At 45.7% G+C, this 26605-nt stretch overlaps 1 protein-coding gene across 2 annotated transcripts in view; it reads right to left on the bottom strand.

The window, feature by feature from the left end:
- The window catches only part of STARD13 (StAR related lipid transfer domain containing 13), a 229432-nt gene that overhangs the window by 4062 nt on the left and 198765 nt on the right, over positions 1 to 26605 (bottom strand). For both annotated transcript variants that reach the window (XM_068984608.1, XM_068984607.1), the window contains exons 5-12: positions 21220 to 22604; positions 18439 to 18612; positions 17141 to 17300; positions 9376 to 9574; positions 5103 to 5313; positions 4442 to 4556; positions 3371 to 3592; positions 2413 to 2630 (exon numbers count right to left, since the gene is read on the bottom strand). In XM_068984608.1, coding sequence (XP_068840709.1) covers positions 2413 to 2630; positions 3371 to 3592; positions 4442 to 4556; positions 5103 to 5313; positions 9376 to 9574; positions 17141 to 17300; positions 18439 to 18612; positions 21220 to 22604 — 2684 coding nt within the window. The remainder of the gene's footprint in view (positions 1 to 2412; positions 2631 to 3370; positions 3593 to 4441; positions 4557 to 5102; positions 5314 to 9375; positions 9575 to 17140; positions 17301 to 18438; positions 18613 to 21219; positions 22605 to 26605) is intronic.

The raw sequence follows: 26605 nt of genomic DNA, 5'->3' as shown, positions 1-26605 counted from the left end.
GCTATTCAAGCATAGAAGGGGGTACCACTTGAGAAAAGGTTGTAGATGGAAGTCAGGAGCATCTCTGTAGCAACCATTTCTACCATAGAATATGGGTTTATTATAATCTCAGTTATTAAGTCACAAATCCTATCCCCTTGCTTAGTTATCTTATCTATAACTTCATCCTCTTCTACCATACAAGAAACATATTACCAAGAAACTTGGGAATAAGCAAGCCCAACAAATTTCTTAGCAACTTCTCCATGGGTATGACCAGTCTCTTTTCATGCATGATGCTGTGATTAAGAACAAAGACGGAAAGTTGCTTAGATTTGTGGGGATAAAATGGAAAAAGGCTTCAGTGGCTATCACTGGAACCTCCTGAGGAACTAGAAAAAGGGATGAAGTGAGATGTGAACATGGTAATCCTGAGAGGAGACCACCCATGGCACTTTCTACCTCTTGTATCATAACCACAAGGAATTCCTGCTGCAAGCAACATGTCTGGTTCATTGTTGTTGATGCTAAAACTGAAGCTCCAATACTTTGGCCATCGAATGTGAAGAGCAACTCAACAGAAAAGACCCTGATGCTGAGAAAGACTGAGGGCGGGAGGAGAAGGGGGCAGCAGAGGATGAGATGATTAGATAGCACCACTGACTCAATGGACATGAATCTGAGCAAACTCCAGGAGACAGTGAAGGACAGGAGAGCCTAGTAAGCTGCAGTCCATGGGGTCACAGAGTCGGAAATGACTTAGCAACTGAGCAACAACAGAAAAGATAAGAAATCCTAGTCCCCTTGCTTATTCTTTATTGACTCTTCCTAATAAAATATTAATCTCAAGACAGCAGGACTGTGGTCTGTTCACAGCAGTATCTTGAGTCTCCAACAGTGCCTGGCACAAGGCTGGAATGGAATGGGACTCTAGAAATGGCAGGCGGGTGGCACTGCAGGAGGACTGGAAGGAGGGAGTTCCATGAACAGACTCTGGCCCGCAGCCTCCTCTAAGGGGAGCGGAGAGTGGACCATGGCGGGGCTCCAACCCACCAGTCCCCAGGGCTGCCATCCTGGAACTGTTCCACTTCTTGCTCGCAGCAGTGAAGGTGTAAAATTTAACTTCCGATGAGATGAGTAATGTCCCAATAATGGTGTTAATAAGCCACGCTCACAATTTCCCACGTTTTCCACCAGGATCCCATCGTGGCTAAGATAAACACATATATTTGGGGGAAACAAAAAAAAAGACCCTTGAAACTCAAGGTCCTAAGGACCAATTCCAAAGGCAGAAATAGCCCATGTGAAAAGTAATCTTTAGTTTGCCATCAAGACTAGTTTAATAAAGAAACTATTTTAACTATACATTTGGGGATTTCACTAGTGATTTTTTTAAAAAACTGCTAATATATGAGAAGAGATGGTATTCACCATCAGTTATCAGTAAAAAAATTTTTTTTATTTAATTATATTTTATTTGGGTTTGTCAGTATCCTCCATCCCCATTCTTTCTGATTCAGTACAGACTCACCAGCCAATATACACAGGTCCACTGTCCCACTGCCTACTGTTAGTTGAGCATCCCACTCTAAACCCAGAGAACAGGGGTCTGGAACTCAACTCACAAATCTATTAGAAGCAATATTTCAGCAGATGAGATCAGAGTCTCAAGCCTTGTCAGGCCCTGAAATCTTTCTGGACATTCGATTATCTCAGCCTAGTTGGACCTTCAGGGCTGGGCCACGGTTTCCACGCATGGGGATGACTTATGAACACGTGAGGGCTTCCCTGGTGGCTCAGAGGATAAAGAATTCGCCTGCAATCCAGGAGACCTGGATTAGATCCCTAGGTCTGGAAGATCCCCCGGAGGAGAACAAGGCAATCCACTCCAGTATTCTTGCCTGGAGAATTCCATGGACAGAGGAGCCTGGCAGGCTACAGTCCATGGGGTCGCAAAGAATTGCACACGACTGAGCGACTGAGCACCGTGTGAAGTTATACAGATGAATTCTGAAGTTACACACACTCCAGATGGAGAGCCACCCCACTGAAGACTTGCCTTTCCCAGGCAGAGAAAAACAAAAGCAAGAGAAAAGCCAGTGAGATTCAGTTTGCATAATTTGGCAGAAAGTTCAGCTGGACAAACAGCAGCTCATCTTGGGACTCTGTTCTGAGGAAATGAACGATATTTATGGCCTAATAAACCGTATGCCCCATACTGAAAGGAGCCATAAGAGAGCATGGCAGAACTGTACATCGGGTGAAAGAAGCAGGAGGTCGGGCATGAATACGGCAGTCAGTTTTCGGCGATGGAAAGGAACTGAGGGCCGGCGCTAGTGTTCCCCGTGGAGGCTGAACTGAGGTGGGAGAATGCAGTGAAATGCTTCCATCTGCAGCTCTCACCCTGCTTTTGGAGCAGAGGGGCAGGCTTACCTGAGAACCACGAAGTCCCTGGAGGGATGGGGCGCCATGCTGTTCAGCACATACTGATAGACTTCCGTCTGCTTGTCCAGCGTTTCCACCACCTTCCACTGCACGAAGTCCTCGTCCCACAGGTGGCGCTCCCTCAGCACGCGGTTCAGAACCACCGAGGGGGGCGCCTCCACCTCCGCGGAAGCCTTCCACAGCCTCAGCGGGGGCCCGTCTCCCACCTGGGGAAAGACACCCGCAGCGGCTGAGAGGTCGCTGGTTCCAGCAGAACCTACCAGGCTTCACTGGTATTCAAAAGGCCTCATCGATTATGGAACTTGAAAGTGATTCTGTACACCTCAGGTTTAAAATGGTCACCCTTAAGCTTAAGAGAAGAAGAGTGGCAATAAAAACGATAACCAGCAGCACATAGTGCTTCCTGTGTGCTAAGCATTGTTCTTAGTTTTAGTTTTTTAGTTTCCATTTTTAAAAATTAATTTTTATTGGAATATAGTTGCTTTCCAGTGTTGCCTTAGTGTTTGCAAAGTGAATCAGCTATATGGATACATATATCTCCTCTTTCTGGGTTTCCTTCCTCTTCAGGTTGCCACAGAGCACTGAGTTTCCTGTGCTACAGGGTAGGTTCTGATTAGTTATCTATTTTATACGTAGTATCCATAGTGTATGTATCTGGTAGTGGTCCTGTTGTTATGTCCGTTATGCAAATGAGAGCATGCAGGCACAGACAGGTGTGTGACTCGCCCAACCCCACACAGCTCAGGGGCAGAGCCCGGCCTGGGTCCAGAGGGTGGCTCCACAGTCTGCCCTCTGGTTACACAGTCAGACTCTGGTGCAGAACTTTGACCAGTTCCTATGTGTGACAAGCCCTGGAGATAGAGGGGCCACTTTCAAAGCAAAACAAATTCCAGGTTGTTAGATGTGGCTCTTTGGGAGTAAATTTTTTTCCAAGACCCGAGATTACCTTTTTGAAAGCAAGCTCTGTGCTGTCTGTGCTTGGACATGTGACCCATCCTTTGAACTTCTCCTTGGCTTCCTTCTGGAGGCCCTGGACAAGATGTTCCAGGTACGTGTGGAAAGTGGCCCCGCTGTCCTCCAGCTGGGCCCCCAGCTCTTCCAGAGTTGGCGGATGGATCTCAGCCTCCACATACGAGTTATGAGACTGGGCCACCATCTCGAGCGGGACCTGAACCAACGGGTACACAGAAGAGCAACACAGACATGCTGAGACTAATAGAGAAAGTGAAGTAGCGTCACCGAAAACCACGGTACCGCTGACAGGCCGGGTGCCGCGGGGCAAGAGATGTTTGTCTGAGATCAGTGACAGCGGTCAGGAGAAAGGGCTTCTGAAAGTCAGGAAACCCAGATCTGTTTGAGGCTATATTTATTATTCAGAACATTGCCACGACTTCCCATTCACTCTTTCCACTTTTCTTTGATTTTACTTGTCATATATTTTTATTCAGTTTGGCAAAACTTGGACTCGGGAAACTTAAAAAGTGCACAGACTTAAGGGGAACAACAAACATGACTCAGAAAGCAGCTTTACCTTTTTAGCACACTTTTTCCTTCTGCAAATGCCAGTTTTGCCACAGAAAGGATGCCAGAAGTCTAGTTCACGTACTCCTTTAGCAGGTCTGTGGCTGTATTCATAAGCTGTCACTGATTCAGAGTTAACAGCGATTGTTCAGTATCCCCCCTGCCCCCGCCTCCCCCCCCCTCCCACACGTACATTGAATCTAATCAAGTCCTGAGGTCACATTAAATATACTATAGTTGGCTGGCCTAGGACCTGGCACCAGAACTTGATGCAACCATTTTTATAAACATCATCATCATGGTAAACCCAAGTGTCTTTAACTGTCAAAGCCTCAACTTCGGGGTTGCCTCCTCATATTTCTGGGAGGCACTATTCATTATACCATTGTCAAAAAAATAAAACCAGAAATAAGCCATAAATGCAGTAACCATTCCAACTGTCTTATCGAGTTCCAAGAGCTATAAGGAAGGAAGGCGGTTGGAGCCTTTCACTCACCTCAAAAAGTCTGTCACATTCCATGATCATCTGGGCCAGCCCCTGAGCTGCGGCCAGATTCTCACTGAGGTCCTTTTGATCTGGCTTCCCAGCGGCATATTTTTTCTGGATGACTCTGTAATTGAAGGGGACAATGCTTAGCGGATCCCAAACCCCAGAGCATTTCATAGGACCCAGTTCACCCCTCTGCTATCTCTTCATGCCCGGATGCCACCCAGATCCCAGACTTTCTCATTTCCAATAAAAACAGTGACCACACATCTTAGATATCCCGAGGCAGGTTAAGAGTCTGACAAATGGAAAACCTTGGAAAAACACAAGGGCAGGAGAAATTAATTCGTTTTTCCCCAAGTTTGAAACTACTTCACCACAAGCTGCCATGCTTGGGCCTGAAATCCAGTATTTTCAAATTGAAGATTTTGTAACACACACACAAAACAGAATTCCCGGTTTTCTGGATCACAGAGGACACTCTTCAACGCTATCTAGGTAATTCTCTGAGGTGCAAGAATTAGGTTCTTCCAAACATTTTCTGAGTATAAACAAAGTGCTAACAGATCCCCAGGTTGAAGTGCAATGCATGTAGTTTTGTTTTGTTTTTTTTTAGTAGCCCTGGGGAATACCTGGTTAAGGATTAACATTCCCGTTGAGAAAAACCCACCTGGGGGAGCTTTCTTTCTTCAGTAAATTCAGGTGGAAGAGGGAGGGGGCCAGACACACGGCCAGGTTCATGGGTGTCATCTGATTCTCTTCCACCGCGTGGACCACGTCGTTGAGGAAGCACAGCAGCGTCTGCAGCACTTCCCGGCTCTCGTCAGCCAGCAGCAGGACGGCCGCCTGCACTGCTTGCAGCCGCTGCTCCTTGGGGACATCTATGAAAAAGTGGGGCCAGGCCATCAGAGGGCCAGCCGCAGAAGGAGCCGGCAGGGGAGGGGGAGAGTGCGCTACCTTCCTGTGAACATGCTTGGGGTCCTTGGGGTCCCTGTCATCAATAGTGACCATGAGGACAGCTAGGGGCACAGAGAAGTCATTGCTTCGGACCCGGCGTCGGAACCCCCCCGTCTCACTCCAGAACTCACAATCTTACGACGAGGCTGGACTCGCAAGGAGCACCCTGTGCTGGCTTTTCATACTCTGCTGCTGCCTCACCTGTTTCAAACCTCTTGCCCATCACCCCCCTTCCCCAGCTGGTGAAGTATCTCTCAGGATGCCCAGGGATTGTGGGAAGGGGAACCAGGTCCCCCCTCCTCTCAAGCCGTTCTCCTTCTGGGTGGTCCTCGTGGTGATGATGGTGGTGGTGGGGCAGAGGTGGGGCGGGGGGCGGCCCTGGTCATGCAGGCTTGAAAGAGAATTGGCCTGAACAGTAAGAGCTAACTAAGAGGGAAAATCCTAGAAAAATGGGTGCTCCATGCTGCATTGTGCTGCCCCCTGGCTGTGTCTGTTAGTGATCTTTTAGGACTGCTCCTGCTGCTGCTAAGTCGCTTCAGTCATGTCCGACTCTGTGCAACCCCATAGATGGCAGGCAGCCCACCAGGGTCCCCTGGCCCTGGAGTTCTCCAGGCAAGAACACTGGAGTGGGTTGCCATTTCCTTCTCCAGTGCATGAAAGTGAAAACGGAAAGTGAAGTCGCTCAGTCATGTCCGACTCTTAGCGACCCCATGGACTGCAGCCTACCAGGCTCCTCCATCCATGGGATTTTCCAGGCAAGGGTACTGGAGTGGGTTGCCATTGCCTTCTCCGCTTTTAGGACTGACTCACTGCCTTATTCCCCTCACTGTGAAAGACACCATCAGGAGCTCACTTGAGTTAAGAAGTGTGAAGTGTTAATAGCTTAGTCATGTCCTACTCTTCCTGACCCCACGGACTGTAGCCCACCAGGCTCCTCTGTCCTTGGACTTCCCAGGCAAGAATACTGGGAATGGGTTGTCATATCCTCTTCCAAGGGATCCTCCCCACCCAGGGATCGAACCTGTATCTCCTGCATTAGTAGCCAGATTCTTTACTGTCTGAGCCACCTGGGAGAAGCGGCCTCTTCCCCACAGACATTGGAAAACTCTTGACTCCAGAGTCTATCCCTGGAACGTTGTTATTTCTAGTCTGGCTACTAGAAGTCACCGCAGGTAACTCAGAGCCTCAATCAATGTGCTGGCTACCTGACCCTCCATTCTTGTCCCGTCTGGTAGCTCCTGTTTACCACTTCCGGATTCATGGGTCAAATAAGCAGTTCTGATGGTCACTGGCCCTGCAGCACAGGCTTGGCTGCCTGGGATATACTTGCTTTCTCTTTCCTCTCTAAGAAAGGCCATGTGCTGTTCAGGTTTGGGCTGTATTGTGCTCAGGGAGGTTGGGCCCTTCCCTCTGACCCACGCTGGCCTAAACCAAAAATGGTAACCCCGTTCTTCTCTCCAGTGATTGATTTAGGGGAGAAAAATGTATACTTTCTGGCCTATGAGACCAAGATAAATGCTAGGTAGGTGCTTCTGTAAATTTATCTCCCTGATAGAAAGACACATGCCTGAGGAGACCCCGTCTGCCGGCCTCTTGCCTTTGGATGTGATTTTGGGAAGACATGATAATGCTAAGTTGTGGCAGTCCTATTGTGACCAAGGGAATAACCTTGGTCACAAGGGGATAACCAAGAGAGGCGCACTTCAGCCATGGTGTCCCTGAATTAACCGACTCTGGAATTACTCAACTCCAGATTTTCTGTCTTGTGCAATTATATAATGTCTTTATTGTTTAAACAACTGTTGGATTTTGGGTCCTGTGTTTATAGCTGAGAGCATTGTAACTGGTCATCTCCCTCAACAACGCCCGAAGGTTCTCCAGTGATTAATGAACCAAATATGAGCCCTTTGCTCTAATGTTCAGTGCCCTTCCTGGGTACAGGCCTCAGTCTAATTTTTGGAGTCATCTGATGCTTCACTGGACAGTTACCCTCCTGCAAGCCAGACGGAAATCCTATAATCGCCTGACACATGTGCTGTTTGCTTCGCTCAGCATGTGTTCCTTGTGTATCTCAACCTTGAGTTGTCACCTCTCCATCAAGTCCTTATTCCTCATCTCAACCTCCCTGGGTGTTCTTTGTAACTTATCATGGAATGTCTCCGATTTCGCTGTATTGCAGTTATCTGTGTACGTCTTGTCTGCCTAAGTTGTAAGATGCCTAAGAGCAGAGTTAAGTCTTACTATCCATGTGCTCTGCAGGGCTCAGCTCAGTGCCCTGAACATAAGCTGAACTCAGTAAATGTTTGCTCAGCTAAAATAAACCCTGCTTTGATCTTTTGTTGTTGTTGTTTGTGAGTCTCACAAAGAGTTGAGAGCATTTATCTCTTGGAAATAATCTGGCTTTAACCTTAGACCAATGTCAACCATAACCCAAGAATTGATTTCATGTAAAGGCTCATATATGCTACTTCCAAACCATAAGGGAGGTTTTACTGATAAAACACAGCTCAACCTCTTATGGCAGAAACATGAATTCCCTGTATTTAGGCTCCAGCAACCTGTATCACTAACTTAACCTATTCATTTTGACAAGATAATATTTATTTAGTGGGTCACTACTTTATCCTGTTTTGACAAGTAGTACTTGTTATAATCCTTTTTGTTTGCAATATTGCAAACTCCTAAAATACATTTAGTACAGGATTCTCAAGAAGCAGGAATCTCTTCGAGTTGGATCAATTTCATGTCAAGGTCTATTTCATGCATATGTTGCTAAAAACTCAAAAGTCCACAGGCCAAGTGTTTTTTTCCTGAAGAATTGAGACTTGGACCATTAAATACTTATAGCTGACCCTTGAACAACATGGTTTGACCTGCACAGGTTCACTTAACAGGCAAGTGCTTTTTCCTGATAAATACACAGTCAGCTCTTCCTATACTTGGGTCTTGAATTTGCAGATTCAATGAACTGTGAATCCTGTACTGTGTTTATGACCTGAAGTTGTCTGAATCCTCGGATGCCCAATGGAGGATATGGAAAACTGATGGTGGGACCTGAGTATCCTTGGGGAGTCCTGAAAGGAAGCCCACGCGAATGCTGGGTAAACATAACAGTGCCGCTAGGAAAAAGCCACATGTTCATTTCTCCTCCTGCCCTTAGCAACTACCTTTAGCAGAGTATGCCTTTAAATCAAAAATTGCTATTTTCAATTATTAATTATAGGGGCTTCACTGAACATTATCAACTTCACATCACTTAAAAAGTTCTAAGTGAAAATATAAATTAGTTGAATTAAGCTTAAGCCTTGATTTGCTTTGCTTGCTTACCACCAGTTAAAATACATGGTATTAAAATACAATTTTCCCTTGACTTCTAGTCATTTTAACACATCTGGATTTCATATATACCAAGGAAATGCTTTCTTTTAAAAAACATCTATATGTAAAATAAATTCTATTGTGTCCCTTTTCATTTTAAGTTTATTAAAATTACATTGAAAGTTAGTTTTGTTTTTTTAAAAATATATCTTACACAAACCCCTATTGAGAGAAGGAAGGTTTTTATGTCAAAAAGTATTTTCAAATGCATAAAATACAGCCTGGAGATTTTCATATTAAAGTGTGAACAAAGTTTACTCCTGTAACTTTTATATACTTCATGCATTGCTTGTAGGGTTTCCTTGGTGGCTCAGTGGTAAAGAGTCTGTCTGCAATGCAGGGGCCACAGGAGATGTGGGTTCGATCCCTGGGTGGGAGATGCCCTGGAGATGGGCATGGCAACCAACTCCAGTATTTTTGCCTGGAGAATCCTATGGACAGAGGTGCCTGGTGGGCTACAATCCAAAGGGTTGCAAAGAGTCAGATACAACTGAGGCAACTTAGCACGTATGCATGTATTACCTGTACGATTAAAATTCAGTCTATGTACTTTTTTTTTTTAGGTGAATGGATGCACTTAAGAACAGGCTGGGCACTATACCACTTACACTGGTAGATGTGGAGGAAGGTCTCACTGAGCTTGTTGGTGAAAAGAGGCTCAGGAAGGTCCCGGAAGAACTGCTTCACCATGTCCGCTACGTCGTAAGCGGACTGGTCCTCATAGCTGACGTTCTCAGGGAAGTTCTCATTCATTTGACGTAAGGCATGGATTCGAGATTTCACACCTGATTTTCGAAAAAGACCCACCTGAAACAAGCCACAGGGATGTGTCAGTGAGGCTGCCTTTGGCCCCAGATATTTTCTTCCTACGGCAAGCACCTAGGGGGTGATGGGAAGGCAGTGGGACCAGGACTCCGTGAGCTGGAATTGTGGCCAAACTAGTCAACTGTAAATTACTTATTTAGCTACTCTGGGCAGTAGCAGAACACTGACTTCCTCTCCCACAAAATGAAAATAATAATAGTACCCCACCTTACAGGGCTAGGGAGAAAATAGATGTGATTGTGCTTCGTAACCTGTCAAGTCTTATAACACCACCGATTTTATTGTATTCATTTAGTTAACAAGTAGTGATTAAATACCCATTATGTATCAGGCATACTTATAGCTTCTTGGAGTCCTCAGTGAACAGACCAGACAAAATTCCCTGTCCTCTGGTTGTGTGCACTTTAGTAGGGGTTTTGAAAAAGTTCCCTCAATGGAAGGTTTGATAGATACCAGATAAGCAACCATATTCAATGCCCCTTTGAGGGAAAGGTTTATTGGGAATGTGTTCATGAAACAATATCATAAGCATGTATTTTGATTAAAAAGTCTTACTTCTATGCTTTTCCTTCTTCAGAATCCTTGTGACATATGCTTCTTGTATGATGCACCTACTACGCTGGCTGGTGAGTTGTTATGTATTGAAGTTATGGCTCTGGTGAGAATGATTCTTGAGTGGCTTTTCTTCAGACTTCAAGACGTTGTCTTACGCCCTTTTCATTCTTAGCACTCAGACTCCTCTGCTTGACAGATAAATGGAGCCGTAGGGCACCATGGGGATGATGCCCCAACAGGGATGAGCAAGGGGGAGCAGAGCCCTGTGGGGACGCAGGGTCCTGCAGTGGTTTCCAGGTTACGCCGTAGGCTCCCCTCGAGCGGACCTGCCGCCACCCCAAAAGAACTGAGCTTGTCTGGGAGCCCGGGCTTACAGTGCATTAGTCTATCTGTTATTTTTAAATGCCCGCAGGGCACTGAATTTCTCAAATCCGGTTCCTCAACCCTCCATCTGCACTCTTCTCACTCCCCAAGGGCCCCCTGGTTGGCCCGCTTCCACGCTCCCAGCGGTCAGAGAGGTGGGCCGTGGCCTGCTGGCTGCTCTTCCCCTGCTCTGGAGAGTCACGCCTCCCTGGCCGCTCCGTGTGCCAGGCCGGCCTCGACCCAAGCTCCGGCCTCTGAGGAGAGCTCTCTCAGTTGCTGCTATAAATGGAGAGCAGCCCTCACTCTTTCGAACTGCAGTAACAGCAAGGGAAGAATTCCAAGCAGTTGGGGAATACTCGGGGTTTTGTATACGTCAGAGGCACGGAACACAGGGGAAATTATACACCGCTACTTTTTGTGGCAATAAAGACAGAATCCTTAGTAATCCTCTGCATTCTGAGGCTTACCACCCCAATTCCACAGAATTGGATATTCAGGCAGAGTGTCATTTAAAACATTAATCGCTTTCTTTTTGATTCTTAAGGTTTGGAATGCCTAGAAAATGCAGAAATATTGCCAAGAAGAATCTAAAGAACATTTCTCTTCCTCTGGCGACTACTCCACATTTCATCAAAAGGCAGGAGAAGAAAGCATGTACTGTCAACAGAAAAGTTCAAGGTGTCAGATAAGTGATTATCGGAGTGAGACCCAGCCTCAGTGTGTTTACATCTCTAATTCTGGAAGGAGGCCCAGGACCAGGCCTCAGGGCCCAGATGCACGGGAGTTCTCAGAAGCCAAGTACCCCAGAGGTGAATTCCTCAGCGTGACTCACAAACAGGGCTCCTCCTGTGAGTTGGGAGTATTCCATCTGAGAATTCCTGTTATTATTGTTTCTGATGGTGGAGAAATACTGATCGTGTTCTATAAAAAGAATAAAGCTGACAACTGTGTGTGTGTGTGAGTGAGTGAGTATGTGTGTGTGTATGTACGTGGTGGGACCAGGTTCCTTGTTGTCCTCTGTGCCTCGCCGGCGTGGATTCTGGTGCACGTGAGGTGCAGGTACACACGTATCCCAGGGATGCTTTCTTTGTACTGATCTGTCTCCAAGTTTCTTTCTAGTTTCAGCAGATACTGTTATCTCAACGATCTGAGACGTGTCTGGAGCTCTCCAGCCGTGGGCTCTGTGCTGCTTGTTCCGACTTCAGATCTCACAGGATGTCCAGAGGGTTGTCAGGTATTTATTTGTTCTGCCTCAAATTCTGACAGTAACCTTCCCGTCCCACCCTTATCTTCCAGGGGACGTGGGAAATATCTGTGGGTTCTGTGGGTTCTGTTGGAAGCGCCAAAGGATTTTTTTTTTTTTTTCTAAATCCAATAAAAGTAAAGGTGGTCTGAAATCAGATTCCAGATGGAGTACTGAGGATGGCAGAAGAGAGAGATGGGAAGGGCCCCTGTCGTAAAAAATGGCACTGAGCTGATGGAAGAATTGCCCTACTACCTGCCTTGTTGTTATGTGACTGTGGCAATTTTCTATTGTTTAAGCCATTTGGGGGCAGAGCTTCAGGCCCCTGCAATGGAAAACTTCCTGGTGAGGTAAGTAGAAGCTTTTCCTGGGACCAGAGGGAAGAGCTTTTCTTATCCATCATCGTAGAGCAGCCAGGGCTGGGGGTTCCCAGGATTGCCAACCATCACTTCCTCTTCAAAAAGCTTCCAGAGCGGCGATAAAATGCGCATTTCTGACCAATTTCTTTTTGTAAGTAAAACGTGGAGGACCAAAAAAACCACTGAAAATGCATTTCTTCTAGGGACACCATGGTCATTGTGGCCGATAGGAGGCAACCCCAGGCCCTTCAGCTTCATTATGAAGAAGACCCAAGATGTGTGAAATGTCTTTCATTTGCTTCTGTGTCTGTCGCTGGTGGCCCAGTGACCTGGGTAGTCACATGTGGACCCACGTTTAGTTTAATGCTCTGTGGTCACCATTTTGAAATTCTTCGTAATCTCTATGCACTTTTCATTTTGCACAAGACTCCACAAATTACACAGCAGGGCCTGCTCTCACGTCCCAGGAAGTATGGCTCCAACATCCTCTCTTAATAGGGAAGAGTAGTGGTCAGCAATGCAAAATCCATTTCATAAGCTTCTCTCTTGCACGTCATCTCTCATTTTCAGGGTAAATGGACGAATGATGAGTGTCCCTCTGGTCTGGTTTTACTGTCCTCTCTCTTTACTCTTCCACCTAAACACTCAGCTTTGAAAAGCAAGGACTCAACGTGTAATTTAAAAAGAGACCCAGGAACATCTCATTCTGATGTCAGGTAGACAGCAGGTTGAGGATACTTGTCCTGAGTATGAAGTGTCTTCACGGCATAATTGGGCTTTTAAAACTTGTTACCCCATTAAAAGGAGAGCGTGGGCTGAGTGCTGCATTGGAATTCAAGTTTCATCTAAATAATGTTGAATCTCCTACTTGGCATCCTGCTTATGCTAATCCTTTCAGCACTTAATGATGTTTATCAGGACTTGTGTTTCCTCTTCTTTAGGGATGTGCGCCACTAATGAAGAAAGGTTGGTTTGTTCCAGAGAGGGAAAGGTGCCTGAGAGCAGCACGTAGCGGGTTCTTATGTGGAGCCTTGCAGGTTTGGCCACTCACTGCCATGACTCCGTACTTATCAGGAGCTGGGTATAACCTGGGTATCATCTATCCTTCTGTGCAGCTGATTCAGGCTGTGAGCCCTTCTGTGAACTTTTAGAAATAAAAGCTCAGCCAATAGAGCTCGGCTCCTTTCACACACTGCCCTGTCTGCAATGATTCATAATCGAAGGTAAACATCCTTATTTCATCTCCAGCCAACTGCTCAGGTGAAAATGGACACACTGTATTTCATCACCAAGAAGATGTTCTGTACTTGGGGATGTGGTGGCCCTGTTTCAGGGCTCTGTCGGGCTGTCTTCAGCTGTTTGTGACGTCCTCCTGTCTGAGAAGAATGCTTAGCCTGAGGGGAAGGAGCGGAGCAGGGAGGGAGCCTCCCTCTCTGGGGTCAGAGGCTGAGCGTTGGGGCAGCCCTAGAAGGTGGTTGGAGGGGACCACGTAAAAGGAGGAGCAGAGAAGTCGGTCCGTGTGCTTCAGAGGAAGGGCATCCTAGACCCTTTGGTCCTGCACAGCCGTGGGGCTGGGGCTTAGGATCCTGTGTAGGACCTGAGTCTTCGATTCAGAGAAGGCACCACTGGTGAAGGAAGAACGCTTATCCGGCGGGTTCTCCTTCCCTGCTCTTTGGCCCCTCTTTCTTTTCTGATTCACTGGCTTTTATTTGCTTGAGTTGGCTCTTAAATCTCTAGGACAGTCTTCCTCCTGAGCCTGGTTTTCTTATTGTTTCTCTACTTTGCCCTTGTTTCTTACTGTTACTGCCTGCCTTCTTTGCAGGGACCAGAGGGGGCCCTCTGTGTGCTCCTCACACTCTTTGCTGATGAAGATGGGGGGTCCTTGCCGGCACTGAGCGCTTCCTAAGGGAGGGACTGGATAAGGCGAAAGTCCCTGTGACATCTGACAGATTCTTTCTTTGGATGGAGACAAGAGAAGGGTTGACTTGTTCCTTGTGTTTACATTTACAGTCAGTATCCCTGTCCACGAAACGAGGCTTTTTCTTATAAGGGTTTGCCAGCATACTGTTTTTCAGGGTGGTGTTCGTCCAGATTAAAAAAGAAAGAAAGAAAATAGTTACAGGTCTGAAACGGAGACAGGGAATAAGCTTAAGCCAGGGAGCAGGGGTTGAGGGGGATTTGGTGCCACTTTCCTTCTCTCCATTTGAATGACTTTTGCTTCAAACAGCAGACTGGCATCAGTGCTGGTGATACAGCTTTATTCAGAGTCTACAGGGGGCAGGACTGCTTTCCGTTCTACATAAAGACTACGCAGTGAGTAGAGTGGTGATATTACAATGCGTGTGTAGCCAATCTTGTTTAGGAAAGAATTCAAAGTGACTTACAGTGATCTATAAATTAAGGATCATAGATGAGACCATCAGAGCAATAGGAAAATAAAGATAGAAAAAGAGAGCAGGAAGTAGGAATGAGGTTCACACACAAAATTCACGCATGCCCCCATGTTGCGTATATTAACTACAGGCAGAATGTGCATTTGGTTTCAATAATTCTCGCAGCCAATGTAGAGAGGAAAACATATCCAGCTGAATGAGCCTGGTGTACCTAATATAGACAGGTCAGTTATCCCCAAAATAACAATGCTTTCAGGTGCTGGGCCCTGAGGAAGAAAAATTCTTCGGTTCTTACAGAAAAGACACCACATGATACAACGAATAACATCATCAACACAATCCTGACACTGAATCCATCAGTGAGTTGTTTGGGGCCACTTCTCAAAGTGTTCCTCAATGCCAGAGGTGGCATCACCCCAAAATCACTGGGGACAAGCAATTCTAACAGGTGGTAGTGAAATGCATTTGTTAAAAACTTGGGCCCTGGAGATAGATTTTCAAGCAAATGTTGACTCCACCATTGCCACCTGGGGGCTAACCCTGCCCTGGGTGGATATGGGATTGAATGAGGCAGTGAGCGCAGGATTCCTAATATCCCTGAAACATGCTGGGCACTTAAGAAAGGTTACAGTTATTGAGTGAAGACTGTAGCTGAGCTGCAGCATTTGCTTTAAGCATTCCAGAACAAACCCTGTTTTCTCTTAATAGAGCATTTGTTGATAAGCATTAGAGCCAAAGATTTGAAGAGACTCAGCCAAGAGGGGAGATGGGTCTTATATACCTTTACAAAAATTGAGAAGTTTGGAAAAATGTGTCCAAATAGCAGGATACTCTCCACAAAATACAATCCTGGGTCTATACTAATAGTCCAGTAAAAGTACAGTTGAAGCTTCAAAGTCCTGTGCTGAAGGGCATGGTGGCAGTGCTTTCAGGACTGCAAAAGAGATTAACTAGAGTGAAAGTAGAGTTGCTCAGTTGCTTCACTCTTTGTGACCCCGTGGACTGTAGCCTGCCAGGCTCCTCTGGCCATGGGATTTTCCAGGGAAGAGTAGTGTAGTAGGAAGCCATTTTCTTCTCCAGGGGATCTTCCTGACCCCAGAAGTGAACCTGGGTCTCCCGCACTACATTGCAGGCAGACTCTTTCCCATCTGAGCCACCAGGGAATTCCAGGGTATTGGCAAATGTTTGAGCCCACCTCTCCAAACATTTTTCTCAGTAAAATACCCATAGACCTTCTACTTTTGATAAATGTGTGCCTTTGGTTAAAAGTTCTAAAATTAAAAAAAAAAAAAATCTAACGCTTAACTTATCAGCTTCTTTGGATTGCTCTATCGGGATGTCACTCACAAATCAATTAACATTACTTGGGGCATCTGCCAAAGATGAGTGCTGTTGGTTTTAGACAAGTGGTCTGTTGCTTTTCTTTCTGAGAAATAACAGGCAAGCCATCCAGGCCATTTCTCAACAAAGCAGCCATCGCCACCACAATGGTAACAGCAACCATGTTTACCCTCATGGTAACATCTAAATATGAAAAAATGAAGATGTGTGTATTATCTAAATTACGAGCTGGAAGGGAAAAGGGCAAAATGCATTGAGTTCAATCAGTGATGGCATTGAATGAAGAAGTTACTCCTGTTCTTTTCCACTGAAAACTGCTATCTGATTCATCAAGAGACCATCCTGATTCTAAGTATGATCTCAGCGCCGGGGTGGAGACGACATCAGTTCATGAGTTCGGGTGGCTTAGCTCATTCCTGTCCGCTTAGCTTAAGGCCAAGGGTAAATCAATGAAAAGTGCAAATAACCTTAGAGTGGCACAGGTTCTTCACACGGTATTAAAGAGTAAGATGAATAGAAGCCATTATAGAATAGTTACCTGAAAATACCCTCAATACTCAAGGTTGCAATTGATCAAGCAGAAACATGGCTTTTATTTTGGACAGAATGTCTAATAGAGAAACTAATGAGTATTAATTCAGAGGAGCAAAGGCCTGGCCTGGTTAATCATAGACTAGGTTACACTCTGGGCCATTCACTGTCCACCACTGTGGCGGCGCCCACAGTCCTGGAGACGGAAAATGGTCTCCAAAAATTTTGTTCAGCTTGAGCTTTTTAATCACCTCCACAAGATGAAGGGACATTTAACTTAGCTGATATTATTTTCATATTTTACTTGCACATTTAAAAAATATATAAATAAATTTAAAAATATAAACAGTCATGGTACTGCTTCAAAAAATTAATAAAGGGAGATATAAACACCTAATTCTAGTTTAAAAACAAACAGGGATAAAAGAATGCTGTGCAATCAGTGGTGGCATTGAGACCATAATTAAAAGGAAATGCAGTAGATAGCTTTACTCCCAGCTTCCGGGGAATACAAATTAGCCATCACAGGTACAAATGATCAGCGTTAGCTTTCTGCAGTCACTCCGGGGTGTCCTTCAAGTTGCCAGTGAGGAAACATCCTCACATGGCTTGATGAGGATGTCACCTGGTCAAATTAAACAGGAACCTCTAAAGACAACAGTGCCTTTTCTTTCAGAGAGGCATGTCTTGTCTGACCCTGGATGGATCTGATCTGGCTGGCGCTCTGTGCTGCCTGGCCTGTGCCTGGGACTGATGACCCTACCTGATCGAGGCAGTTGCTGCGTAGATATCTCAGTGCTTGCTGGATGCTCTGTGGCAGGGGCTGCCCAGTTCTCTGGACATGAATGATGAGGGGGACGCCAAAGACTGCCTTGTCTCGATAATCGGGAACTTTCATCCTCTTCATGAACTTTGGAACTGCCCTAAAATTCACAGAAACCAGGTCATGCACGCCTCGTGGAGCACACTGCGGGGAGAGGCTGTGAAAGCAAGAGGGAAGCCAAGCTTTTGTTGGAACATCTGACAGGCGCCGGGGAATTCAACATTTCTCCCTTGATAATTCACATTACATTGGAAGGACTGTGTGTGCCCTGTGCCTCTAACTGTTAAACAGGGTGATTCACATTAGCAGAATGGATTTATGGCCCTGCTTTCAAATCAAGTGCTTGACATTCCAGTTTAACTGTGACGGACACACTTCTTAAGTGATAAACACTTTAAAGTCCCCAATAAGACAAAACAAAACAAAATTAAAAACTACATCAGAAAGAAGAAATTTGATTGGGGTTGGAGGAGAAAGAAGAGAAGATAAAATATTATGTTAATATCTTCCCTTACTTTTCTAGAACCAGTTGTACTTTTTAAAGAAAATTTTAATACACAAGCATATGTTGATTTAACCACACAATTTATAACTTTCTTATTATATTTTATGAAATATAAACTGCCAATTCTTCTTTGTGCATAATATATAACATATGACAATTAGCAGCACATCTTACATTTTTCCAAATTCATCAAATTGTATAAAATCGGTCCACATTCAAGTTCCAACATACGCTTTTGTGAGTTCCTTATTCCAAAGGTTTACTGCATAGTCTTGTTTTTATTAGCCAATGAAATAAGAGCGGAACTGTATTTGAAGAGTTCAGTGCTCTCAGAATGAAGCAATGCTCTAAGTGTGGAGCTCTGCATTGGGCCAGGAGATACAAGAAACAGATGTTTTCTTTGCAAACTGCCAGAATTACTTTATGGCAAGTTTATTTTTAATGTCTCTGTTCACAACTAATCACTCTTTACTTGGAACCTGACTGCCTTCCCTGGAAACTGACAGAGAGCAACAAATAAAGCAATGCTTCCTGTAGGCTACATCTCATCCAGGCTTTGGCAGCCCAGACGCGGACACTGAGGAAGAACTCTGGGCATTTTTTTCCCTAAGAGACTGGCAGTGAAAGAAACAACCAGATTCCTCAGAACTCAGAAAGCAAATACAGAAGTGCTTGCCATCACACACTGAGCCCTGGAACAAACGGTCTGCTCCAAGGTGAATGGGCTACGCACCATGTCCAGCCGTGCTTGTTGGACATGGAGTGCTTCTCCATGATGGCCGTGAGGCGGAGCAGCGAGAAGCGCTGGAGCAGGTTCAGCTGGCCGGCTGTCTGTCCGCTGATGTGGGGTGATGCCGTAGATGGCTGCGGCTGGTGTGAGAGCTGGAAGCTGTTCCACCGGAGTCGCCTTTACCAGAAAGACCGTTGGAGAAGCCAGTCACAAAGGGGATGGGTTTGTCAGAAAACATGAGATGTTACCGATTTTTAAGTAGCTAATCAAAATAGTTTCCGAGCTAAGAGAGTCAAAGAGCAAATGGAGCAGAAAGACACAAAATGCACAGAACAAACAGAAGAAACTATTTTGGAAGAAGTCATTATCTGTTTCACTGGTGGTGTTAGTTGCTCAGTCGTGTCCAACTCTGCGACCCCCATGGACTGTAGCCTGCCAGGCTCCTCTGTCCCTGGGATTCTCCTGGCCAGAATGGTGGAGTGGGTTGCCATTCCTTTCTCCAGGGAATCTTCCCGACCCAGGGATCGAACCCAGGTCTCCTGCATTGCTGGCAGATTCTTTACTGTCGGAGCCACCATTAGGAGGCTTAAATGAGTGATATAATAAATTTTATGTGTTAATTTATTCCTAAATTCATTCCCACAGTGTTGAAAGCACCTGAGACTGTGTGTAAGAAAGAGAGAGAGAAACGTTCAGACAGACAGAGGCAGAGACAGAGATCACACACATTTGGGAGCTGCAGAGTACCATCACACTGCTGTCCTGACTCCACACTCTGACTTGTGACAGGTGCAGATGAAGCTCTCCTGAGGTGACTGCACAGCAGTGAGCCTGAGAGACATCACTGCGTCGGGAGAGACCCAGCAGCACGTACAGTAGGACTGTTCCTACTGGTTACTCCCTTCCAGGGACATTTATCTAAGGTGCTTGTGAAATGATGATAGTAAAACAGCTTTTATGTGCTTTGTATTCTGCATTTTAAAGTCAAAATAAACATATAAAGTACTGCATACACCTTCAGTTCAGTTCAGTCGCTCAGTCATGTCCGACTCTTTGCGACCCCATGAATCACAGCACACCAGGCCTCCCTGTCCATCACCAACTCCCGGAGTTCACTCAAACTCATGTCCATTGAGTCGGTGATGTCATCCAGCCATCTCATCCTCTGTCGTCCCCTTCTCCTCCTGCCCCCAATCCCTCCCAGCATCAGAGTCTTTTCCAATGAGTCAACTCTTTGCATGAGGTGGCCAAAGTACTGGAGTTTCAGCTTCAGCATCATTCCTTCCAAACAACACCCAGGGCTGAACTCCTTTAGAATGGACTGGTTGGATCTCCTTGCAGGCCAAGGGACTCTCAAGAGTCTTCTCCAACACCACAGTTCAAAAGCATCAATTCTTCAGCACTCAGCCTTCTTCACATTCCAACTCTCACATCCATACATGACCACTGGAAAAACCATAGCCTTGACTAGATGGACCTTTGTTGGCAAAGTAATGTCTCTGCTTTTGAATATGCTATCTAGGTTGGTCATAACTTTCCTTCCAAGGAGTAAGCTTCTTTTAATTTCATGGCTGCAGTCACATCTGCAGTGATTTTGGAGCCCAAAAAGATAAAGTTTGACACTGTTTCCACATCTATTTCCCATGAAGTGATGGGACATGATGCCATGATCGTTTTCTGAATGTTGAGCTTGAAGCCAACTTTTTGACTCTCCACTTTCACTTTCATCAAGAGGCTTTTTAGTTCCTCTTCACTTTCTGCCATAAGGGTGGTGTCATCTGCATATCTGAGGTTATTGATATTTCTCCCGGCAATCTTGATTCCAGCTTGTGCTTCTTCCAGCCCAGCGTTTCTCATGATGTACTCTGCATATACGTTAAATAAGCAGGGTGACAATATACAGCCTTGACGTACTCCTTTTCCTATTTGGAACCAGTCTGTTGTTCCATGTCCAGTTCTAACTGTTGCTTCCTGACCTGCGTATAGGTTTCTCAAGAGGCAGGTGAGGTGGTCTGGTATTCCCATCTCTTTCAGAATTTTCCACAGTTTATTGTCATCCACACAGTCAAAGGCTTTGGCATAGTCAATAAAGCAGAAATAGATGTTTTTCTGGAACTCTCTTGATTACACCTTAGATCTCAGAAATTTCTAATAGAACTTTTTAAAAATGTAAGATTTGGCAAGGTCATGGGAAGAGCCTGTGCACAGGCAATGGGCCTTGTCATCAGTGCTTTGCACATAAGCCTAATTTTTTTTTTGCATAGAACCAAGCCTGGGTGTTCTTTGGAAGGAATGATGCTAAAGCTGAAATTCCAGTACTTTGGCCACTTCATGCGAAGAAGTGACTCATTGGAAAAGACTCTGATGCTGGGAGGGATTAGGGGCAGGAGGAAAAGGGGATGACAGAGGATGAGATGGCTGGATGGCATCACTGATTCGATGGACATGAGTTTGAGTGAACTCCGGGAGTTGGTGATGGACAGGGAGGCCTGGCGTGCTGTGTTTCATGGGGTCTCAAAGAGTCAGACACGACTGAGCGACTGAACTGAACTGAACTGAACTGAACTGAAGATTGAATTAAAGGGTAAACACTGGGAGAAACAAATGTGAGTTAAAATGGATTCAATCTGCACAAAAGCCATACTACTGCTCAAATAATTCCCATACTTCGCTTAGACCAGTGTTAAATATTTAGAAGGTACTCTATAAATGTTTGTTAAATAAACAGACCATAATTATTATGAAATGGATTTAAACCTCATTTCACAAAGCCATGACACCAACCTGTTTGGCCTGGTCAGAGAGGCCCCTACTCCTGAGTCCCTCCTTTCTCTGACCCCAGCGGCCTCTGACTCAGTAAGAGATGCTCCATCTCTTTCCATGTCACTGGGTGTGGTCCGACCTTCAGAGACAGAGTTGCCTTCAAAATCCAAGGTGATCTGATTGGGAGAGGGGAAGGGGGAGAAGCCAGCCTCTCCGGCACTGTGTGTCTGTGGTTCGGGCAACAGGTTTCTGGACCAGTCATCCACCACCTCCTGGAGCCCGTTGACGTGATGGAGGATGTCATCCAGGTGAGGGAAGAGGTCATCCTTCTCCAAGTCCAGAAGGTCCCCGGTGCTGGCATACAGGTGGGAGCCGGGGACGTTGTCGTAGATGCTGACCCGACTCGCCCTGTGGCAGGACCCCACGAGCCCGGGCTCTCTGGCCCCCGGGCCGGGCTGTCTGCCCAGGGAGATACTCCCGGTCCTCCAACTCGCCCCCTGGCTGCTGTCTGTTGGCGAGAGGCTTTCGATAGAGAGTGCCTTGGGGAAGGTCCCTGGCTTGTGGTCCTTGGGGACGTGTACCACCAAGTTCTCTTGCGAGTGAAACTCGTGTGCGTGGCGGTCCCCCGCATCCCGCAGTGCTGGCCCCGCCAGCACGTCCAGGTCTTCGAGGTACATGCCCCCGCGCTTGTGGGCCTCCTGGCCCCTCCGCTCCTTCAGGCCAGGCGTGCTTCCCCCGCTGCTGCTGTTCTCCGAGGGGCTGCTCTCAGCACCCCACTTGGTGGGGCCAGGAAGCCCGGCACTGCCGGTGGCGGGGGGCGAGTTCTGGAGGTGTCCATTTGGGATCTGGACGCACTGCATGGCCCTGAAGGACTCAGGCTCCTGCTGCGGCACTGGCCCGCTGATCACCAGGCCCCCGGGCCGCCCCTTGTGCCTTCCCTGCACACCTTTCCCTCGCAGCGTTTCCATGCGTTTCAGGAATGACTTGGCTCTGGCCCGGCTGGGCTTCTCATTCTTTGGGTGCAAAGGGTGCTGGAGCCCGTCTTTGGGGGATGGCAGGAGGCTGTTGCCCACCAGCGTGGCGTCCAGCATGACCGGGCCGTCAGTGCAGTACTGCCCGGGGCCCTCAAAGGCCTCCCGGCCGGCGCCGTGACCACCTGGCTGGCTGCGGCCGTCGCTCCCACCGCTGCTTTCACTGTGAATGGAGCAGACCTCGGGCTCGCTCAGATCCGTGAGGACGCTTTCACTGCTGGTCGTGTTTTTCATCCTAATGTCTCCCGACGACCCATTTCTGTCTCCTCCAGGAAACAGTGTGTGGAGGTCGTCCACGCGAGACCACCGGCGGCTGGTTCTTTGGAAGGTCCATTTGTTGCTGATGCAGAGATCTTCCTCATCGGAGTCGTCACCCTGGAAAACAGCAGCAGGATGCTAATAATGGAAGGGTGGCAGGGGTGGAGAGGGCAGTTAGGAGAGCATGGGCATGGCACCCCTGCCTCGTCCTGCCCTCCCTCTCATGGGTGGACCCTTTTGCTGGTCTCTCCACCATATTTATTGTTCTGGATGCCCTCTTCCTTCCCAGTAGCTGGAAGATCCCTTCCCAACCTGTCCAGCTCTCTTCCCTTCAGTTTTCCTTCCTTCCTCTCTAAGAAGCTTTGTGGACTGATTATAGGGGACGTAATTACCATCTGGCTAGACAGGCTAAATATAAAACACCTGCAGTTCTCCCTTTTTGAGTAGAAAGTCAATCTTGCCATAGAAGGCACTTACTTCTTTCCTTGAATCTCTTTACGGAGCCCTAGGACCATATTTCTAGCTTTCCTCTTATGAGCCTTAGAGTCACTAGATCTCAAAGCCAGTACTCCTTAGTCTTCCAGACTTGATTCTTAGCATATGTTCCCATGTAAGTTAACAGCCAAACTATCTCCAAATTCCTGGAAGTGGAAATTTGGGAGCCATTCTAGAGATTCCTGGTGGAGGAAGGTCACATCCCAGCCAGCACCACCGGGCCAGCCTTCTTGTTTTTAATCAGCCCTGGATCCGAGCGCCTTCCTGGGACATGGGTATCTGGGTGCTATGGCCCCACCATTTTGCCCTGTCATACACCTCACACATTTCTCTTACGTCTGGGTTCTGCCTGAATTTGTAGCCCCTGAGACAGGAGAGTCTGGATTCCCTGATTCCAGTTTGTTTATCTTTGCAAATCCCTGGGCCCAGCCCAGCACAGACATATAAATAATTTCCTTTCCAGACGAACTGGATCATCCGTTCCTTCTTTCTTTTCATTATGTGTATTACCAAGATCCAACACTGAAATGGTTCTCAAATCTGCTCCCCGTTCATATCTTCATTCTCATTCCCCAGTGTGGGCCCTTGGCACCTCTGGCTGGGTTATTACAGTAAAAACCAGGTCAACATCCTCTCCATCTAAACGGCTTTCCACAGTGTAATCCAAGTGTGATCACAGGGTTTCCCAGTTTAGACACTTTCCGTTTCCCTTAGCTCTCCAAAGTCTGGGTATGGCATTTTCAACCTGACTTTCAACCTGAAGCTCTTTCAACCTGACTCCAATGTGCTTTTCTTATGTTAGCGGTTCCTCCCCATCTTCCTGCATTCTGCTCCTTGACCTGCAACTAGGCCCAACACCCAGCTCTGTGACAGGATTAAGAGCCTAAAGGGTTTATATGGTCCCCTGTCCTTCCCTGATCCCTGACCATTCTTGGGTACTCAGCTTCATGAGTCTCTTTGAAGCCTTCCTGACAGCCCCAAGGCAGTGATTATGCTTCCATTGTGCTCTTGTAGCATTCGGTTTAGATCTTTATTGTAACATTTATTATAATGCTATCTTAATCTCATGTCCCAAGCACCTACTCTCAACTGTTACGGATAAGCTCATCAGGACCAGGGCCTGCGTTTCTGTATTGTGTTCATATTTATATCCTCCCAATGTGGAGAAGGCAATGGCAACCCACTCCAGTACTCTTGCCTGGAAAATCCCATGGATGAAGGAGCCTGGTAGGCTACAGTCCATGAGGTCGCAGAGTCGGACACGACTAAGCGACTTCACTTTCACTTTTCACTTTAATGTATTGGAGAAGGAAATGGCAACCCACTCCAGTGTTCTTGCCTGGAGAATCCCAGGTACAGCGGAGCCTTGTGGGCTGCAGTCTATGGGGTCGAACAGAGTTGGACATGACTGAAGTGACTTAGCAGCAATGCCGAGCAGAGAGTAGCTGCTCTCTTTCTCTCTATGTGTGTATATATAAAAATATATTAATTGGACTAAGTGTTATTTCACTTTACTTTGGCATCCGGTTCTAAGACCTTGTTGCCAGTGCAAGCAGTACCAGTCTGAAAGTTGCTTACTCTCTCCAAAGTGGATTTCTATCATTTATAAAATGGGACTGAAAATTGGTTCTGTATCATAGATTTGCTTCGGGGATTACATGAAATAATGCACTGACTAATTCTTCACTGAGGGGTATTTTGCTTATTTGTTATTTTCTCGTGTTTGTTCAGTTGTGTCTGTGATTCCTGTCCATGTAAGATAGACGGCTTATCCATCTTTCTATATATCTGGCATCCACCTGAACTCCTCTGGACATCGCAATATATTATCTTCAAGGAAAAATAAACAGATGCTCAGTCGGTGAATGTGGGATCCTTCCATTCTTATTCCCTGAAAATCTAGGTTCACAGGGATTAGACTAAATGACAAATTTGAACTTTCAAGTATAAGGTGGAAGAAAGTAGAAAACCATGGCAATCACAGAGAATTTCATAGCTGTGGCAGCATGGTGGGAAATTAGCTTTGAGTTTTAAAAAAGCTGCATAAAACTTTAGCGAAAGAGCTTAAAAAGTTGCACAAATGGGAAAAGGGCAAGACTCTAGGATGAAGACTCAAAAATATCCTTTCTTCATAGCATTTTCTACCTCCTCTTTCCCTGTGATGGATACAATAAACCCTGACATCTGAGGGCCATTTAAATATCAGGTACTGTGACAGTTTGGAGGTTGAGTTTATTGGATTTTCATGTCGTATTTCAGGAAGCTAGGAGAAGTTGATATTAAGTAAACATTCTGAAAAAAACTTTTAGCAAATAGTTTCTGAGAAGGCAAAAGAAGGATATGCTTTTAAAGAAAATACAGATATTTTAAAATAGAAACTACAACATTGAGTGTTGGCTCCAATGAGCCCTCTAAAGCAATCCCAAACTTGGTTACTGATGCTAGCAAACCACATACTAGTTGGAGAAGGACTTCTTTATGTTGATTTAGAAAAGATGCCAAGCCGGGCACTGCGGGCTAGGGATGGAAAGCCCACTCCTGTCTGCTGGGCTCTAAGAGCTTATTATACTGGCTCTGGGCAAAAAGAGATATTTACAACCCAACCAAGGCATGTGAAAAAGTGGTAAACTCCTGGGGAAAAAGGCAAACAGTTCAGGGAAATTTTGCAGTATTTAGATGGTTTGAACCAAAACAAACAAACAAAAATCAAAGCAATAAAAAACAAAAATAAAACAGAGAGAAAAGGAAAAGATATCTATCTTCTTTAGTATGCAATTATCAGAGTACATCCAGAGGGTACTGACATGATTCTGTGTCTGTTTTTTCCCACTGGTGCAGGATCTTTGAAACTGATAGTGACATACAATAAGAAATACATTCTTTAGTTATAAGTGGGTACTAGAGATGCAAGGTAAAACACCATAAATATAATGAACACTGTGTATGTTATATATGAAAGTTGTTAAGTAAGTCCTAAGAGTTCTTATCACAAGGAAAAACATTTTTTTCTTCTTCTATTCTTTAGTATTGTATCTCTGGGATGATAGATATTCACTAAACCTACTGCGGTAGTCACGATGTATGTCAGTCAAATCATGCTGCACACTTTAAACTGATACAGTGCTATATGTCAATTATACCTCAATAAAACTGAAGAAGGAAAAAAGAAAGCAATACAGCATTGATAATAGTATATGGAACATACTAAGTGCTCAAAACATGTTAGCTATTCATTAAAAAGAAAAAATTCCAGCACAACTCAAGGCACATATACAAATTACACTAAAGCTAAATAAATAAACAAATACATAAATTTATGCTATCACAGTTATCTTTATCCTCTGATATTTTATATTCTAGTTTAGTCCATTTCATCTTTTTTTTTTTTTTGATGTTGTTTGCAACCCACCAGATTCATCTGATAACCTACCAATGGGCCTTGATTCACAGTGTGAAGAACACCACAGTTTTAGTTTTTTATACACTTATGGCCCAGCAGATGGTCAGGGACATAGCAGATTCTCCGATAATAAATGTAAGGTGTACTCCTTAGGAGATGATCAGATTTCTTTCTTTCTTTTTTTTTGAGGCTAAACACAAATAGTTTGTGATTATTTAGAAAT

Source organism: Capricornis sumatraensis, chromosome 12 (assembly GCF_032405125.1).
Source record: "Capricornis sumatraensis isolate serow.1 chromosome 12, serow.2, whole genome shotgun sequence".
NCBI classification, from domain to species: Eukaryota; Metazoa; Chordata; class Mammalia; order Artiodactyla; family Bovidae; genus Capricornis; species Capricornis sumatraensis.
This window is presented reverse-complemented; position numbering and strand designations above follow the sequence as displayed.